Source organism: Arachis ipaensis, chromosome B03 (genome assembly GCF_000816755.2).
Source record: "Arachis ipaensis cultivar K30076 chromosome B03, Araip1.1, whole genome shotgun sequence".
Classification (NCBI taxonomy): Eukaryota; Viridiplantae; Streptophyta; class Magnoliopsida; order Fabales; family Fabaceae; genus Arachis; species Arachis ipaensis.
Window position 1 is genome coordinate 30,647,127 of NC_029787.2, and position 19,286 is coordinate 30,666,412.

The 19,286-nt window shown below is 33.9% G+C and overlaps 1 protein-coding gene across 8 annotated transcripts; it reads left to right on the forward strand.

The window, feature by feature from the left end:
- Window positions 2,971–9,660, forward strand: LOC107630252. Of its 8 annotated transcripts, XM_021118626.1 has the most exons (5): window positions 2,971–3,738; window positions 6,626–6,671; window positions 7,885–7,963; window positions 8,386–8,432; window positions 9,237–9,660. In XM_021118626.1, the coding sequence occupies exon 1, from the start codon at window positions 3,066–3,068 to the stop codon at window positions 3,324–3,326; it is 261 nt and encodes an 86-aa protein (XP_020974285.1). In that variant the 5' UTR covers window positions 2,971–3,065; the 3' UTR covers window positions 3,327–3,738; window positions 6,626–6,671; window positions 7,885–7,963; window positions 8,386–8,432; window positions 9,237–9,660. The 8 variants fall into 8 exon arrangements, with proteins under 8 accessions (XP_020974285.1, XP_020974284.1, XP_020974281.1 ...); XM_021118625.1 differs by lacking the exon at window positions 8,386–8,432; XM_021118622.1 differs by lacking the exon at window positions 6,626–6,671.

Sequence of the window (19,286 nt, forward strand, 5' to 3'; positions counted from 1 at the left end):
ATCCATGTCCCAGGTTCCCCTTACCTTTCTTTATCTTTAATAGCATTTCTTTTGTCAGTAAGAGCATAAGTAAAACTACATTAAATACAATAAATCAGAGGAATGAAAAAGTCAAAATAATGTCATAGTCTGTACTCCATATAATATCCTCACTGCCTGAATATAATAGGCTGTCTAGTTGAAAATGTGTACTATAATATCTGTGCCCAAGATTCAGAAAAGAGATACTATAATTGCAGTTTTCAAGATCTCATCCTCTAACATGCAAGATGATTATTAGGTCTCCATAACATTAGCTAGTAACGAGAAGAGTATGGCATTCTTATGTCTAATACAGTTCAAACTCTTACCAAATCTTACTCTCTGCATTTTTGGAAAAAGTTTACTCTATATCAAGTAATGAATTCATATATACTGGATTAAACTGCAAAAATTAAAAAAAAAAAAAAACCACGTGCACAAGCACAATTCCTAAAGGATGTAATGTATACATTCTAACCTAATAAATGCATCCATGACTAATTATACGACTTAATCTCGTGACCTTAAGGTCATACAAAGATAACTCAACCATTGCTCCAAGACTTCTTTTTTATCAAACTGCAAATAAATGAAGATAAATTTCAAGCCAGCATAACAGTACCTTTTATGTTTGTTGTACAGTATTGTAAGACCCCGTGTAATACCACTGGTTTGAACTCTAACACTACCCTCCATGCAGGTTACAAGAGTAGGATCAACAGCTGCAGAAAATGCTGTGGAGTCATGAAGGTAAACCCCTGCACAGAAAATAATTGCAATTAGTATTTCAGATTATTAGGTCTCTCCCAATTCTTGAATGCACTTTGAAGACAGATCGTCGGTGTTGTAGGCCTCACGAGGATACGAGAAATACAGATCGAGAATTTTGGTCAAGTACTGAGCGAATTTTCCATTTGAACTTGCCAACTTTTCTCGATCAGAACCTAGTCATCAAGTTTAGAGCATGAGATTAGGCCAGAACGGATGAGAAAGAAGATAAATGATGTGTGCCACAATTAATAGCAGCTAAAAGCCATGCAGTTTTATGAAATTAAAATAGTGTTATCTAAGTTTTAGCAGTTTTGTGAACTCTGACTCCTCCAATCTAAGTACTAGTATCTTTTCCTGCCAATGGAATACATCTCTAACCTTGTATGCATTGATGAAAAAAGAGAGTGGGAATGGGGCAACAGAAGGCTCAAGTAGAATTCACAAAAGAATGGGAGGGTGAAAGAGAAGTATCAAATTTATTTTTGTACTTTATGTACGCTTGTATCTTATAGTTTGCCCCATTGTTGTTCTGTGAGAATATTGATACAGAACCATGTAACCATTCAAATTCCAAGTTTCTTCAAATCCTCTCCCAACTCTTTAGGGTTCAGTTCTAACAAAATACAACACAGAATATCTGTCTAACCTTAATACTTATAAAATTAAGCATACTACAGAACAAGATATGAGAAATAAATGTCAAAGACAGATTCATTGTAACATACCAATGCGATGCTTCATTAGAATAAAGACGGCTTCTAGTTCTTGTGGGGTAGATAGTAAATAATTGAAATATTTAGTAACACATCAGCAACTTTTCATTCATCAAAGAAAGTCTTGAATATTAGTTCAGTTGGGTAGACCTCTGAGTTCAGTTGAACTGAAACCTCTGTTATAGAAAACTCACCAACTAAAATCTAAAGAATTCAACTTAGAAATCAACTATTTTTTAGCCAATATTAGACAATTTTTCTAAAATTACCCTTTTATTATAAATTCTAATTCTAAATCCTAAACTCTATACTTTTCAAAAAGTGAAAGTTAAGAAAGTAATTTTATAATAAAAAACTTGCCTAATTTTAACTAATTAAAAGTTGATTTTCTGTACTTACTTTTATCTAAAATATAAATGTTAAAATAGGTTTAGCACCTCCTCATGCTACATATGATTTGAGAAAGTATAAGAAAATAAAGTTGTATCCTACTAACAACCATAGCTTCTGGTCTAGTGGTAAACCCTTGACCCAACAAGAAAATTTTCCATAAAGATAGAACCGATGAATTAATTGTTAAAAATTTTAAGAAAAAATTAAGTGAAAAAAACTTTGACAGAGCGTGTACCAGTCAATACAACTTGGTGGGTAACATTTATCTCCACTGTTAGTATATCCGCTCCACTTGTGAACATAACATCTGCAGCATCTAGATCACCAAATATCTGGAATCAAACCCAACTAAAGGAGTGAGACAAAGAGAGAAATGACCCATACACAGATGTAGTTATTTATTTATTTCATCACAACCCACATTGGCTTTGGCGGCTGGATTCACATTGCTATTTATTGCGAAAGCATGCACCACCAAGTATAACAATCTGCCCAATGTTCTTGGCAAATTCTGGATCAAGCTGTATGGCCTACAAAAGAAGACTCTAGTCAACAAATGAGGTATTGTACGGCATGATATGTACGGCGAGGGAAGGTTTCAGCCAATGGATGAAGACAGAACGAACAGAGATGTCAGGCGGCGAGCGAAGCACGAAGAAGTTCTTGACAGTGACAGTTACGGTGACGGTGACGGAGGCACGGTAAACATAGACAGAGCGCTCTCGAACAGAGGAGACGACTTCAAGCTCCTGCGACGGCGCAAAGCTTCCACACGCGATGCTTGTACATGCAACGGGACTGTGGGATTGAGGTGGCTGCGATGGTTGGCGTGGCTGTCGGCGGCGAGGCTGGGTCAATGAGTGGGTAGAGTTGAGTTGATTTTTTCTTTCAATTTCAGAGAGGAATGGGGCTGAGGTGAATTGAGTTTATGAACAATGATAAAAATATAACTTTACTTTTTAATATTTATAGAAATTATATATTCATCCCTCTTATAAAAATATTTAATTACAAAATTACTCAAAAAAATTTGACAATTATATATATATATACAGAAACAGAATTCATTATGATTTATGATGTTGGGGAACCTGATGATCAAATCAGTGCTAATCTTATAGCTTGGTTGTGAATTGTGATCTCTAACAAGTAACAAGAAGCATAAACATGACAAGCGAAGGCTCATGCGAGCGGCTGCAGCGGGCGCTATTGGAATGCCACCGTCGAATCCCGGCAGGTCCTAGCCGCGACTCAGCTTGCCGTCACCTTAACCACGCCTTGGCCAACTGCCTTGTTTTTCTCTCATGCCCTCATGAATCCGAGGCGGTGCGCACCCTCTGCTCCAGCGCTGGCACCGCTCTCAAGCGCTCCCAGTGCCAACAGGCTCAGCTTTCTCTCTCGCTTTGCCTCTCTTCTCATCAGCAATAGTTTGTTGTAACTCTTCCGCCCCCAAACTGCCAAACATCCCTAACACTCTGTTGAATGTTTCTTATTCTGAATTATATACATACCTTACCGTTGTTTCCCCTTTGAAATATCATGAATCCAAATTCTATGAAAGTCTGCTGATTCCATGTAACTAACCCTCTGCTGCCAATTTTTTTGTCAGGAAAATGTTCTTCCCCAGTTCCCTTTAACTCATTCCCAATTTTATCCTCCTGCTTTTTGAAACCCTAATATTTCTCTCTTTCTCTAATACAATGCGTACTGAATGATGATGGCCCAAATTCATTGCCCGAACTCTGCAGAATGCCGAATTTGGTGCTGCTTCTCTGTTGCAGGATATTGCCTTCTGCAAGATCAAGAATGTGAGTCTCATGTTGTACAAATGAATTCCAAGGTAATTCGTCCTTTTGAATTTTCCTTTCAATGTTTGGGTGCTTGGTTTCTTTGTCATGAATACTTGGCTTTTCCTTGTTCTTATTTCCATTTTTTCACTGTTGTTGTCTCTTATCTTCAACTGAAATTCGAACAAACCAGAGGTGGGAACTTCTAAGAAAACTAAAAAAATGTTAGTCTTTATTAATAGTTTATCATGTGTTGTTTAATTTTTAGTTGGTTAGAGGGATTTATTGAGGAGAAAGGTAAGAGTACATGGAGAGATATAATATCCTCACAAGAAAAAAGAATGAGAAAATTAGGTGTTATGACTTATGAGATTGAGTTATGTGAAAGACTTGCTAATTTCTTTGTACGTCTAACACGTCTCAAAAGACCATCTAAAGAGAACAACACAAAATCAGAAGTCCCCTTGAAAATTATCTCATTCCTTTCTTGCCAAAGACACTAGTGAAACAACAAGAGGTGAATATTTTCAAAGAAACTTAACTTGCTTTTGACTCAATTTAATGGCAAGAAACTGTGTATTCTTCAAATAAAGATTGCAATAGAACAATGCAAAAGTACGTGAGATATTGATCATGGCTTTAGACAACATCTTGGATATTATGAGGCAAAGTAGTGAAAGGCATTCACTTCTGTTACAAGATAGCAACAGGGGAAAGAAGAGAAGCTAATATAGGAATTAGATTTTGGGCATGGATAGTGAGAGATAGCAATTCTGTTTCTGATTCTTTGGAGGACCCATATTCAGTAGATAATCTTTCTAGACCTTTTTCTGAAGGTTTAGATTTGTCCCCCATCCATCTTGTAAAGGAAACTTTTGTGCAATGACCTTTTGAGGAAGAGGAAATTAGGCATGCTATTTGGAGTATGGACAAATACAAAACTCCTGTTCTAGACGGTTTTACTGCAACCTTTATTCAAGGGTGTTGGGATATCATTAAAGATGATCTTTTGAAGGTGTTTGATGAATTTCATAGGAAGGAAAGATTGTTTGTTAAGATTAATCTTATTTTAGTCACATTGATTACTATGAAAGATAGGCCTGTTAGAGTTCAAGATTTTCGACCGTTGAGCCTTGTGTCTAGTCTGTATAAGATAAAGACAAAGGTCCTTTTGATCAGCTTGAGTGATGTTTTAGGAGGCACCATCTCGGAAATCAAAGTGCTTTTGTAGCTGTTAGGCAAATCCTCGATGTAACTTTGATTGTGGTGTCTGATATGAGAAAACAAGTGAAAGAAAGTCTAGTTTTCAAATTAGACTTTGAGAGAGCCTACGATAAGGTCAACTGGGGTTTATTGGATGAAGTGTTAAAAGGGTTTAGCTTTAAATGGAAAATTGGATTTTAGGTTACCTTTTACAAGTACTTTCTCATTATAATTAATGGTGAACCAAAGATATGGTTTTGTGGTGAGAGGGGTTTGAGGTAAGATGATCCTCTCCCCCTTTTTAATCAATTTAGTGGTGGATGTTCTTAGTTGATTTATTTCTAGAGCGGAGAGAGGAGGGGGCTTGTTAAAGGTGTCATAGTGGGACTTGAAAGGATTGTGGTTCTCAACTTCTCATGCAATTTGTTGATGATACCATTTTGATTTTTGGAAAATGATAAAGATAGCTACTCTAATCTTCTCTCTATCTTTCATATTTTCAAGATAACTTCTAGTTTGAAGATCAATATGTGGTATATCTAATCTTAAGCCTTGAATGACTGCAGTGCATACTAATATAGTTAGGGTGTTGATAAATAATTTTACATTTGGCCCTAGTAAGAGGGTAGTGTCATCAATAGCTTTGGCCTTTGCCAGGGTACTATGTGATGACTTGTTGGGAGGAACCTAGTAACACTCTTGTGGTGGTGCTTGGTTAGTTGATGATGCTAATCTGTTGTGCCCTGACGAACTAAACCTGTGTTGCAGTTGAATTTCCAGCTTGGCATTACTAACATTGTCTTCCCATGATTATATTTTCAAAGTTTAGAATAAAGAAAAAGACTGAGCATTTTTCTCTTTTGGGTGTATATTCTCTTATAATGTTACTATGAAGAACTTCAAAATATGAACATTTGGATGCATTTATGTGTACATATTTCACCATTATACATATAGGAAGCATAAACATACCAATTTAATTGTGTCTGGATGTTCAACACTGAGGCATGGTTAAATTGATACAAACTATGTTCATGAATTTGTTTGTGTCCGAACCAAAATATGATTTTTCAGCACAGGAACTTGTTGGTCATAGCTAAACACACGTGGAACATGGCAAGACATGTGGCTAACATGACCTGGAGATGGTCAGCACAAAAACAAAAGCAATTTGTTTTCCTCAGTTTCTTGATAAATTGCATTTGAAACCCTTGGTGTAAAACTAAAGAGAAAAAAAAGCCTAACTTAGAGTTCAACCTAACATTATTTATCCAATAACCAACCCGTACCTTAAATAATGCTCTCCTTGTCCTCGTAGGGTTACTATCTAGCTTAATCCACTCTCTAATAATCAAAATAAAACCTATTTACTAAACCCTAAGATAGGGTTTTGAAAAAAATGGAGGGGAATAGGGAGAGAAAACTCTTTTCACCTTTGTACTGCAAAAACCTAAGGCAAAGGGCTCCTAAAATTCAAATCAAAGTTGCAAGAACCAAAATAACAAATCTTAATTTTGGGAGAATCCTAACACGAAAATACTGTGAAAATAAGAAGAGGGGGAATTTTCTTGAGTTCTTACTGATAAAACATATGTTTGCATAGAGAGAAGTGAGAAGAACACTTTGATCAAAACAGATTTTTTATTGGAGTTTTGAAATGACCAGAAATTGAAGGAGTGATAATGCTTTGGGATTTCCTCTTCTTTCTCTCTCACTCTTGTAACTCTGGTTTCCCAGGGAAGGGAATAAGAAAAATGAAGAAAGAAAGAGTGAGCGGCCACAGGTAACATTTAAGTGGGTGAGGGGTGTTTTTCTCCTTTCACGCCCTATTTTAGGGGCCAAATTTTAAAGGCATGTGTTATGGTTTTATTCAATAATTTTTTGGTCCTTTTTTTCGTTTTACTTTTTCCGTTTGTGGTACGGAGCTGATCTAAATATGTACAATTACTTGTGCCACATAAACTTTTTTCCCAAAAAATAATTATATTTTCGCATTCCATATAATTTTTCAAGTTCAAATATTATCAGTGAATTTTCGATTTGAAAAGTTTAAATTTTTAGCACATTAAATCGAATCAGTGGTTTAAACCCTGTTAAATCCAAATTTTAATTATAGAATTGTCTAAATAATTTCCCGAGTCTTATTGTGTAGAATAGTTTTGTAATTATGAGTATAGTTTTTCATGTCTCTTTAATCCAAAAAGGAAAATGTATCTTTGCTTCTTCCTATATATGCAAATATTCCCGGATAAACTAAAAAGGGATTAGGCCATGGAGTAGGTTTTAACTCTTAGGAAGTAGAGAATATTTTTGGAATGTTAAGAAGGAATATATAATAATTAAGATAAAGTACTATTTTGGTCTCCAATATTTGGGTCTAATCCTAATTTGGTCCTTAAAGTTTCAAACGTCCTATTTTTGTTTCAAAAAAGTTTCAAACAGGTTTAAGTCGTCCTACCGTTAAATTTGACACTAATAGTTAACGGAGTGAGTGATGTGGACGTTAATAACGTTACTAGTTAAGTCATATATTCTTCCATGTGTTAGAAAAACATAATTAAAACATTTTTGTTACACTTCTCAATTTTCTTTTGGTACAAAACTCCAAATCCTAACACTCAATAATCAACGTTTCAAAATTAAAGGAAAAACTTTTATATTAGTGATCATTGGTATATCGATTTTACTTACATATTGAAATTGAATGTTATTGGCTCTTCAATATATGAATTGTTTGTGTCAAATTTAATGGTGGGACAACATTGAACCCGCCTAAAATTTTTTTGGGACTGAAATAGGACGTTTGAAAGTTTTTCGGACTGAAATAGGATGTTTGAAACGTTGAAGACTAAATTAGGATTTGACTCAAACGTTGGGGACCAAAATAATACTTTACCTTAATAATTATTATCTAATTTTTATGCTGCATGCTAATAATTGTAATCTGGCATCATCATAAACTACATGTTGCCTATTAACTGTGTGTGTTTTTCTAGGTCTCGCTCAAAGCCTAGATGATTATTTCGAATTTTTGGGGTCACTTTCATGGTGCGATTTTTCAGCTGAAATACGTAGGTAGTGAATGCTTACTATCCAAAGAAGCTAATAATTTTAAGACTTGGGCATAACGAGATTTTTAGGTTTGCTTTCTATATATCACAGGGCCTTTTAATTTTGTTCTCCCTTTTCTGAACTCTATTTGATATATATATATATGGCATGGGGTGAATAAAACTACCTCTTCTTACTGTATTAGTCCACGATGAATTTGTGTAATATATGAATGACTACAGGTTTTGTATCTTGTGTTGTATCTCTGATGTACTGAGCCCAAAATTGCACTGTGCACCCAAACATATATAGGTTGCATTTGTTTACAAGTAGTGGATACTGAGATCCACTCAATTTTTTGTAATTATATTTTTTATCATTATAATTTTTTTCTTAAAGTTTTTATATGAAAAATAATAATAATAATAATAAGTTTTTTTTAATAGTTTATCATTGGAGGGGTAGGTGCAGAAAAGCAGATGGTTCCTATCAGGTAGACATTCATAAATTCTTGAGGGTATGGAATTAATTAGTGTTAATGAATACAAAGACTCAATTATTTCTGCATAAATATCTTGAACTTCATCTTGACTAATAAAACCAAGCTTGAAAAGCATTCGGTTCATATTTCTTGATAACAAAACATGTAATACACACTTCGAGAATCAATTTGAGTTAGTTGAGTGGTCAGTTCATTTGTTTGCTTAAACAAGTGTTATGGATTTGAATCCTGCTTTGTGCATGCAGCAATTCATTGGCCAGTGGCAGATCCGTAACGAATTAATTTTTGACCTGTCAGGTTGGGGAATACCGTGGACAACCAAAAAAGATACACACTTCGAGAGTTAGATTAGATTGTTTATTACAAAACCCAAAAGTGTTAAATTCCTCGTACTTCGGCTAGGAGTCCAAAAAAAAAGTGTTGCCCGAGATCTTTGTATTTCTTAAATTTTTAAAAATAATGATCGTCTGGCCTCTTATTGTTGGAAATAAATAAGGAATGAATTTTCTCAATTTTTTTTAATTGAGGGAGTAAAATGTAATTTTTAATCCTTGAATATTTTCTTTTTCATGTTTTTTCTTAGTTCTATTTATAAAATTAATGGTGAGAGATATCACACTTTATTCTCTCAAGTGGAGAAAAAATGAGAGGATTCATTCCCAAAGCTAAGTGATGCATAAGCATCATAAGTGTCTTTTCTAAATGATTTGTATGGTGATTTGTTGATTTTCTAGAGGATTTAGGTGAATTATACCCTAGTGGATGCTAATTATTGTGGCTTTTTGTTGATTTCAGGTAGCATTTGGGTGAAGATCGGGCAGAATTCATAAAGAAGGAAAGCAAGGAAATTGTCTCTGGTATTGTGGCGCTAAACGCCCCTCTCACGGCGTTTAGCGCCAGACCATAAGCCTCACCATTCTTCCCTGCCTTGGTGGCGCTAACTAACTGTATCTCATGGTGAACTGGATAAATATCAAAACTCTGAATTTTAGTTGAGCGTTACTTCACTGCAAAAAAAGAATCAAATTAAACCAATAGAAACTAGCTGCTAGATCCGTTAGCAAAGTGAAAATGTACCCCACCATGGCAAACTGATGTAGCTTGCTCATTGGGTCATCCATCTATTTTGTCTTCCATGCTTGTTTGTTTTTTCTTTTTTTGAATGTTTGGTCGACAGAAGATATTTTAGAAATTCACTGTAAAACTTAAAATACATTGATCGAAGGTGCATAAGATATTTAAGAGAGAAGGGATCCACTCGCTGCAAGATTAAATACTATAGGAAAATAATGTCCCATCTCCAAAATAGAACATTCCGGGAACCCAATAAGCTTGTCATCTTGATAATCTTATAGTATAGTTTACTTAGAAACAAAATTAAAGCATTATTTAAATTTGTTTTAAAATTTTAGAAATAATTGCCGAAAATAATATTACCTTGATATCAATTGAATTTCTTTTATATTGACAGCAAATTAATATATAGTATAATAATTGATTAGTAATACTTCAACTGATTTCTAACAATTTTTCAAATAAATTAATACTTAATAAAGAAATGTTGACAAATTAGTCTTTAATAACATAAAAGGATAAAAATTAGTTCCTTATCTTTTCAAATTTCAAACAATTTAATTGCTTTGCAATACTATTTTTAGAAAAAGGAAATGATAAAAGATTAATCCTTTTAGTAGAAAAAGGTAAAAAGTTTTTTAAAAAATAATCTCTACATTATAATCTCCTATATGAGTAATTCCTAATTTTATTGCTTTTGATAAAATAAAAAATCTATAATGATAATTACAAAAGCATGTATTTTTCATTTTTTTTTATTATTATGAAATGTTAAACCCAACAAATGTGTTCGAAGGTTAGGATTAAGGACGAAGGTCATTATTCTTTAACTAAGTATTAAGATTAAAATTTTGTTGTTTCAGACGGATAAAAGATCTTAAAATTTTAGTGCAATTGTCAGATATTTATATCCATCAACATTTGCAAATTATCGTGTTAAATGACAATCTAAATCATTGTGATTAAAATTTAGAAATGTTAGGTAGTCAAATAATTTTTAAACCAAATCTAATCAAGTTACATTTATCGTACATGCGTTTCTTCTTTTTTCCTTCTCTCATTCGAATCTTTTTTCTGTTTTTTTTTTTCTCCTCCTTCTTTTCTGCGTTTGATATCTTCTCTTTTTTTTTTCATCATCATCAGCATCATCATGTTTTCTTAGTTCAATATCACACACATAGTTTAATAATAATAAAAGCATATCCTAGATTCAGTCTCTTGTATCTAGGCTACAATCTATCACAGTAACCAAGTAGCAGAATAGTAAACAAGCACAGAGTACAGAAAATAGAGATAAAGCATAAAACACAATTACAGAGAATATGCAGAAAATACAAATACAGAGAAAATGTAATAAACTGTAACATCCTCACTACCAAAATGTTATGCTTCCGGCTGCGCTACTCTGATAACGTGGATATTATAACGACTTCCATATACATATATAATAATAAAGTATGAGCCTTTAACTCGAAACCATATCGCTGTTTTCTTTTGAAAATCGAAAAATACTTTTCCCTTCGTTCTACAAACATGAAAACATACAATACCAATCACAACACTTCTCAATTATACACATATATACATACAAAGATCCTTTAATACAAGTAACTTACAAACATTAATCATCATTACAATCACAACTCCTATCCCTCTTTACAAAAATATAAATCTCAATAACAAGGCGAGGGAAAAGACATCTATGATAATACAAACATAAAGCGCAACCAAAAGCGTAGAAAATCTTTTCATAAACTTCCACGTCTGTTTCCTGAAAAGAGAAGTCTATAGGGGGTGAGAACCTAACCACACGGTCTCACCAGAAAGTTTAGAATTGTCATAAAAGGATACGTGTAAGGAAAAGAATGGATTTTAACTGCAGTGATTATTACTCGTCTTATGAACCTTTTTCGAAAGCCAATAGTTAATCACCCTAAATCCAAATTCATATTTTTCATATAAAATCTTAAATGTTACCTAAACTGTATGAATGACCTCCTGTACCAAGCATATGTTCATTAAGTCTTATGCCGAACTAGTTTGATTTTTCATACTCTACTAAACTTCAAACATAAATCAATCACGGCCTCCGTCCCAAGCAAAATCAATCAACACCCAAATCATCACAAGTCAAAGCGCATATCAAAATTTCCACCAACTTACCAAGCATATAGATTACCCAATTTCGGCTTTCGGCCTCCGGCCTAAATAGTCACGGCCTCCAACCCAAAACATAATCGAATCATGGCCTCCAACCCAAGCATATAATCGATCACACTCAAATCACCATAATCCAAACCATGAGTCACAATCACACAGACAGTCAAACAATCACACATAGAGAGCAAACATGACAAGTAGTACAATTAGCAATTAACAGGATGTCAATTAGGCAAGCCAAGTAATTATGCAGACCCAAGAAAATGCAAACAAATGCAATATGATGCATGACTGTCCTACTGGCCATGAGCTCACGTGTCGGTTATTCTGCCAAACCCGACACAAATCTGGTTGGCATCTCCCGGATCAGTCTCTCTGTCGCGCATCCCAGGAGGAATAATTCTGTGGGAGAGTGTCCTACCACCTTCTCCTGGAGGTATACTCAGGAAAAAATATTTTGAGGGAGTGCCTTACCATCTTTCCCTGGATCTCGTAAAATTTCATGGGATAGTGTCCTACCACCTTGCAACCAGAGAGAGACATGGGAGAAATATTTCGAGAGAGAGTGCCCTATCACCTTCTTCACTTTTAGCATACACAATTAAAAGAGGATATGGGAAAAATATTCGGAGGGAGAGTGCCCTACTACCTTCTTCACTCCTAACCAACAATCAAAAGAGGATGTAGGAGAAAACATTCTGAGAGAGAGTGCCCTACCACTTTTTTCACTCCCAACCAACAATCAAAAGATGATGTGGGAAAAACATTTCGAGGGAGAGTTCCCTACCACCTTCCCCACTCCCATACCGCAACCACATCCCAGGAGGAATAATTTTGAGGGAGTGTTCTACCATCTTTCCCTGGAGGCAGTGCCACATCAATACGCAAGCTGGATAAACCTCTGTCCTTATCAATCACAGTCATTTAGACCACAATCAGTCAACATTAATGTCTTTAAATCAATTTCATAACCATTAGATTCATTAATCATAACCCTTTGTTCAATTTCTCAAGCTTAGACTCATTAACTCCAATTCTCTGTCAGTTTATTAATTCCATTCTCTTGTGAGCAGGATAATACCACCGTCCTCACCGCGGGTGGGATGAACCACTATCCCTGCAACAATGTCATCCGATTTAACCAAGCGTTTATCCAGGAATAATTCAATTTTATTTATTTATACTTTGTCACACTATATCCAGAGCTTAAAAATGAGTTATCAGAATTAATTTAGTGATTACAGGGGTTTACAATGTTGTTGGGAAGGCTAAACAGCCAAAATTAGCATTTTCTGAAAAACAGGACAGTCGTGCGTACACATGCCTCGTGCGTACGCATGCCTCATACGTACACACGATTTTACTTTTGTGCATACACGCGGTGATGCATACAAAAAAATTCAATTCTGGAATGCACTTCATGCGTACGCATGGGTCGTGCGTACGCATGACCCCAGTTTTCTGTAACTTCTGCAGAATTCAATTTTAAACCCAAATCCTCAAACGTTCATAACTTCTTCAATAAAATTCTGTTTTCTTCTATTCTTAGATGGTTTTAAAGATATTTCCACTAGTTTTAATTTAAAATAAAGTTCAATCAAATTAAAGCTACAAGCACCAAGTTATGTCCCGTCGAAGTTGGTCAAAAATCACTTTTTACCAAAAATTCCGCATAAAGCCATTTTGACCACTTCTCAATTCCTTTCCTTTTTGAAAACCAAAACCCTTCTCTCCATTTCAATACCAACACCCAAATCATATATAGAACACTAACACCATTTCATTCATTAACGTTTATTCTCAATAAGTTTCACAAGCAACCTGATGGTAATCAGTGGCTAAGAGAAGGGGGGTGTTGAATCTTAGCCCCTCTTTGCTGAGTATTAATTGCTGCTTTTTCTAAGAAACTTTAGGAGATATTTCTGCTTTTGTCTCATAACAAGTCAGGAGACATTTTCTTTTTGTCTCGTAACTGGTTAGGAGATATTTTTCATTTTTGTCTCCTTCGCAACAGAAACAGAATAAGAGTAGAAGAGAAAGAGAGAATCACACCCAAAAGTATCCTGGTTCAGCTGTTAAGTGCAATGCAGCCTACATCCAGTCTCCATCACAACTGTTACGGAATTTCACTATAATCATCAGATTACATACACCAATTCTTCCCTAGGAACTACCCATTCCTATCTGGGACAAATCCAGATTCTATCCCCAAATCTGAACTTGACTTGGACACCTACCAAACTTTTAACCGCAAAGTGCTAACCCAACTTGCAAGGGAATCCCCACAGGATCATGAAACACAACATACAGATGTACAAATGAACTCTTAGACATCTATGGTTTTTTTTTTTTATTTTGCTCACAGCCTTTTTTCTCTCACTGGCTTTTTTTTACAAACCTCACTCTGTTTGCCTTTTACTGTGAGACTCAGACAGACAAAACTAAAGAAAAGAAAACAAAATAAAACCCATTAAAGGAGAAGAACTCTGTTGGCTTATAGTAGCTATGAGAACTCTGTGCTTTCTCTCCTTGTCTCAACCCTTGGCCGTTCACCCTTATTATAGAAGAGGAAGCTTCCAAGGTTTAAACCGGTTCAACCAAGCCAGCAACATCTTCTCCAACACACAAGCAGTTTTGGTTCGAACAGAGAGAAGAGAGAGGGAAAACCACAAATCAACATGCATGTACCTCTCTCATCCCTTCTCATCAAGCTTCTTCAATCTGAGCCCTTGATCTTGACTTTAGCTCCAAGAAAGAACTTTGACCCTAGATGAATCTCTGATCCTTGACAGCTCCTTCCTTTCCATATTTGCTTCTTCCTCTACGTAGCTCCAGTAGTTACCTTCTATCTTGGAATAACAAAAATGGAGATGAGCTTTACCCACTAAGATCTTCTTCTCTGTCTGAGATGGATCTTTCCTATCTTTGGTATGGAAGATCTTGAAGCTCCTCTTGAAAATCTTGCCTTCAATGGCAAAGATCTAGCCACACCATGCTTCAGATCTTCCTTCTTCACTGGCTCTCTTCATCCTAGCCTTTTCTTCTTCCATAGGTCACTGTTAAATTTTTCTCTAATAACTTGTATTCTTTTCTTCTTCTTCTGATGGATGTGACCGAATGTAAAGAGAGAGGAGAGAGAAAAGAAACAAAACATTCAATGCATAATTTAATTAAATTGAAATGTGAATTTCGGTACCTATGTGAGCATTTAATCAAATTAGATTCAATTTAATTAAAATTTGAATTCCACCATCAAAGGAAAGTGAGTAACCAAACCACTTCCCTTTCAATTCGGTCCAAGGTTTTGGTGGATCAAGAAGAAAGTTGTTTTGGGTTGTGCCCATGTATCTTGAACCAATTAACTTTTGCTATACATTAAAATAATTCAGCCATATTGCATGGAATAATTTGCACAAAGGCTGATCACACTTTCATCATATTGGGTTTATATTGCCTTCTAACCCAAATAGGAAGTTTGTTTTAATTTCCTACACACTAACAAACCAATTAACCAAAAAATTTGAAGCAAATATTAAATTAACAATTTTTCTAATTAATATTTTTTTAGGGGTAAGTATGGTTTTGGTCCCTAAAATTTAGCGCCAGAATCGAATTCGTCCCTCCTCTAATTTTCGATTTAAAATCGTCCTTAACGTTTTTTTTCGTATTAAAATCGTCCTTTTTCTTTTTTTTGGACAAAAATGCCCTCACCACTACCAACACAATTACCAACGCGTTTTTACGCGTTTTCTTTTTTTTTTAATTTTTTAATTTTTATTATTAAAATAGAAATAGGGGTAGTTAGGAATAAAACAAAAAATTTTATTAAAAATGACGATTTTAATACGAAAAAAACATTAAGGACGATTTTATATCGAAAATTAGATGAGGGACGGTTTCGATTTTCAGCATCAACGTTAGGGACCAAAACAATACTTACCCCTATTTTTAATAATGCTTGATCATCATAATAATTTCAAGTTTTCCAAACTCCTCACAACCCAATATCATAAATATACCAAGAGATACAATTCACTCATATACACATCACAACACAATCGATTTTTGCCAAGGTTACCAAGACTTACACGAATACGGCCTTAGGCCCAAACTCTCATATCAAACCTTGTTCAACTCAATTTCGTAGCTCATCACGAGGTAATCAAAATCACAACATTCATTTACTAATCAAACATACATTCTCAACCATCATCAAACACAACATTCACACTAATTCATCATTCAAGCACATCAACAATCATACATACCAATTCATGAGACTCACATAATCACCAAAAATGTAATTTTCATATCGATATCGATTTATAACAATCCTTAGTAATAAAATAGTTTTAAGAAAAACCCTACCTTGTTGACGACGGTTCCCAATCCTTGAATTTCCTTTTCGATCGAAACCACGCCTCCACTAAGAACTTCACAATCAATCCAAGCGTCTAATACGCACCGAAACAAACCAAGTACCCAAGCTACTCCATATCATCTTGTACCACGTGTTCATGGGTCAAAATCCTGCTAGAACTCAAGGTTAAGCTTCCCTACAATAATTAGATAGACTTTATGCTAAACAGGATGTATTAAACTCATAATTCATTAGATACTTTTTATGAATGTCAACTAAGTATCATAAGTAAATTACTCCCGGTTGTTCAATCATTTGATAACCAGAGTTATTCTTTGATAAAGGATTCCCTTTGAAATGAGGCATGGAACGGAACCATTGCGAAGAAGTTCCACGAGTTACGAAGGAAACTTCGAGCTCATATTGGTCATGGGTTGAGAACAGGAATTAAACAACAAAGAGGAAGTCAAGACGAACGCATAGCTGCAAACAGGTCGTCAATCGGAGCTACAGTTTGGGAGAAAAGTGAATTTAAAGGTTGGTATGAATAGTGACAAGGATTTCCCTTTCCTCTCATCTTTTCTTCGTGCCTCACTCCCTCCCTTTGTGAAATGAGAGTGTTTTGGAGTGAATGAGGTTTATATGGTCATGGGCTTGGGCCTTGGGCCCAATTGAAGGCCTGGTTCAATTTTTAACCCATTTTGCCCCACCCGGGACCAAAACCTTTAAGATAAGCGTTCGGATTTTTATTCAAAAATATTTTTCTTATCATTTATAAAACAAAGTTCAAAACCTCAAATAACTTATAATTAAATTTTAAAAAATATAAAGTCTTACACAAACAGTATGATATATGTCTGTCCTAAGCAGGCTATGAGTTTACGTATCGGTTTACAACCCGTATCCTGATATTACCTAGGAACTAATCCCAAATATAGCTTTCCAATTGCGTCAGTTTGTACATATGTATCGTGTGGTTAAAATACCACCAGTCCAAGACAACAGGCAATCATCGTAGAGCTTGACGCCGTAATATACGCACAATGAGAAACAATATATAGCAGTCGATAGGTATCCTCGCCTTCAAACAAACTTCCGTGGGTGGAATCAAACAGAAACCAGTATATAGTCAGTACACTAGGCAAATATCTAGTTAATGACCCCTTGTGTTGTTAAAGCTCTTAAACATTTTGCAATTATCAATTTTTCTCTATTAGTGAAGGGTCCTTTTATTTTCGGTCTCTCAAAAAAATTTTCATCCTATGGTTTATTTTAAAATTTCTGTTTTAACCTCCATTTTATTTAAAATAATAATTATGTCATTTAATCTTTTATCTTATCTTTTTAGCCATAATATCTTATTTTGTGACTTTTAAGTTATTAAACTTTCAAAATCACTTATTTACTCATTTTTTTATATAATTATCGTTATAGCCTTGTATCTTTTAATTTACTTTTTTAGCATCTTTCTTTTCACATAATGATATTTATGTCTTTATTCTCTTACATCTTTACCCTTAGTCTTTTATCTTAATTACTATTTTGTCTTTTAATCTTTTTTTTAAAAGGCTTTTATATTCTCTTTTTTTCATAATTATCTTTTTATCCTTAATATTCTACAATATGATCATTTTATTCTTTACTTTTTAATTTTACTTTATTAACCTCATACTTTTTTTTTTAAAATAATTATTTTTTCATTAGTGTTTCTACTTTTACTATTTTAGCCTCATATTTTATCAAAATATCACTTTACTCTTAGATTTCATAATTACTCATTTTGATATTTTCTTTTTACCAAAAATGACTATTTTATCCCTAAGTTACATAATTATTTATTTTAATCCTATTTTTTACCAAAATGACCAATTTGTCTCTTATAACTCCCAAATTACTATTTTATCCTCAATCTTTTTTTAATGACTATTTTAATCTTTTAGCCTAAATTACCATTTTATTCCTAATCTTTGATCCTTATCTTATTTCTGAAATTTTATTTTAATAATACTCTTGACCCAAATCTTTTATATAATTATATTTTTGGCCTTAAGTCTTCTATATTCATATTTTTAAGCCTAATCTTTTGTTATTTACTCTTTTCGCTCACTTTTTTTTCTAACTTACATCTTAACCGTATTTCGTATATCATACATCTTTCAGATTTAAAACTTGTGTTTATGCTTCTTTTAACCTTTTTTAACTACTTTTCTTCCAATCATTAAATTTTTTACTTAATTAACCTTATTAATCATCACTTTATGATTTTTTAATATTCCATATTCATCACTTATGATTTTATGATACTTTCAAGTCTCTTTAAGGTCTTTTCTTACAATCTTTTATTTTTTTGTACATAACTAACTTTAGTAATCATCACTTTAAGAGTTATTTACATGATTTTTAATTTTTATAAAATTATAAACTATCCGCAAATACTTCTCATACATTCGTCTACCATCATCAACATACTTAACCATCCAAAATTCATGCCAAACAATCATAATGAGTAAAGAGGGAGAGGTATAGCATGTTAGTTTTCTTAGAGTGATAAGGATATGAATTTAATTTCTCTCCCCTTTTTCTTTTTTTGATCTTATCTCACTTTCTTTCTTGATAATTAAGACTCGTAATTTTAGCATATGATGGAATGAGATGATGATAGAGTGGCTGAAGTTTGGGAGAAGGAGAGTGAGAGATTAGTGTTCATGTGATGTAATATAATGACTTAATCATGCTTATCTTTAGGTAAATTCACCACGTCTCATTATCTCACTTTTTCTTGCTTGATGACCAAGCTTATTAATTCAATATGTGAGATTAAAAAGATGAGGAGGTGGCTGAAATTGGAAAGATATAGATGAGCTTGAGTGTTATATCATATAATTTGGTGATTTAATCATGCTTACATCTAGGACTGGTAATAAATAGGGTAGGGTAGGGTTTGGAGCCTACCCTAACCTTACTTGCGGGTTAAAAATTTTATTAAAATTCTATCTACCCTATCCGCGAGTTGAGAATCTCTCAACCCTAACCTTATCCGCACCTTAAAATTCTAAACTATACCCTACTCTATCCTATCCGCAGAAATATCAATTTTTTTCAAAGTAAATATAAAATTCAATCATTTCAAATTTTATACATATTAATAACATAAAAAATAAAAAGCTAATGCTCTAAATTACTAAATTAACTAACTAATTTTAGTGATTGTTCACTTATTATAAGTCATTACATAAGGGAGATTGTGAGTT

Coding starts and splice junctions, on each gene's coding strand:
- LOC107630252 (XM_021118626.1), top strand. CDS start 3,066: ATGACAAGCGAAGGCTCATGCGAGCGGCTGCAGCGGGCGCTATTGGAA.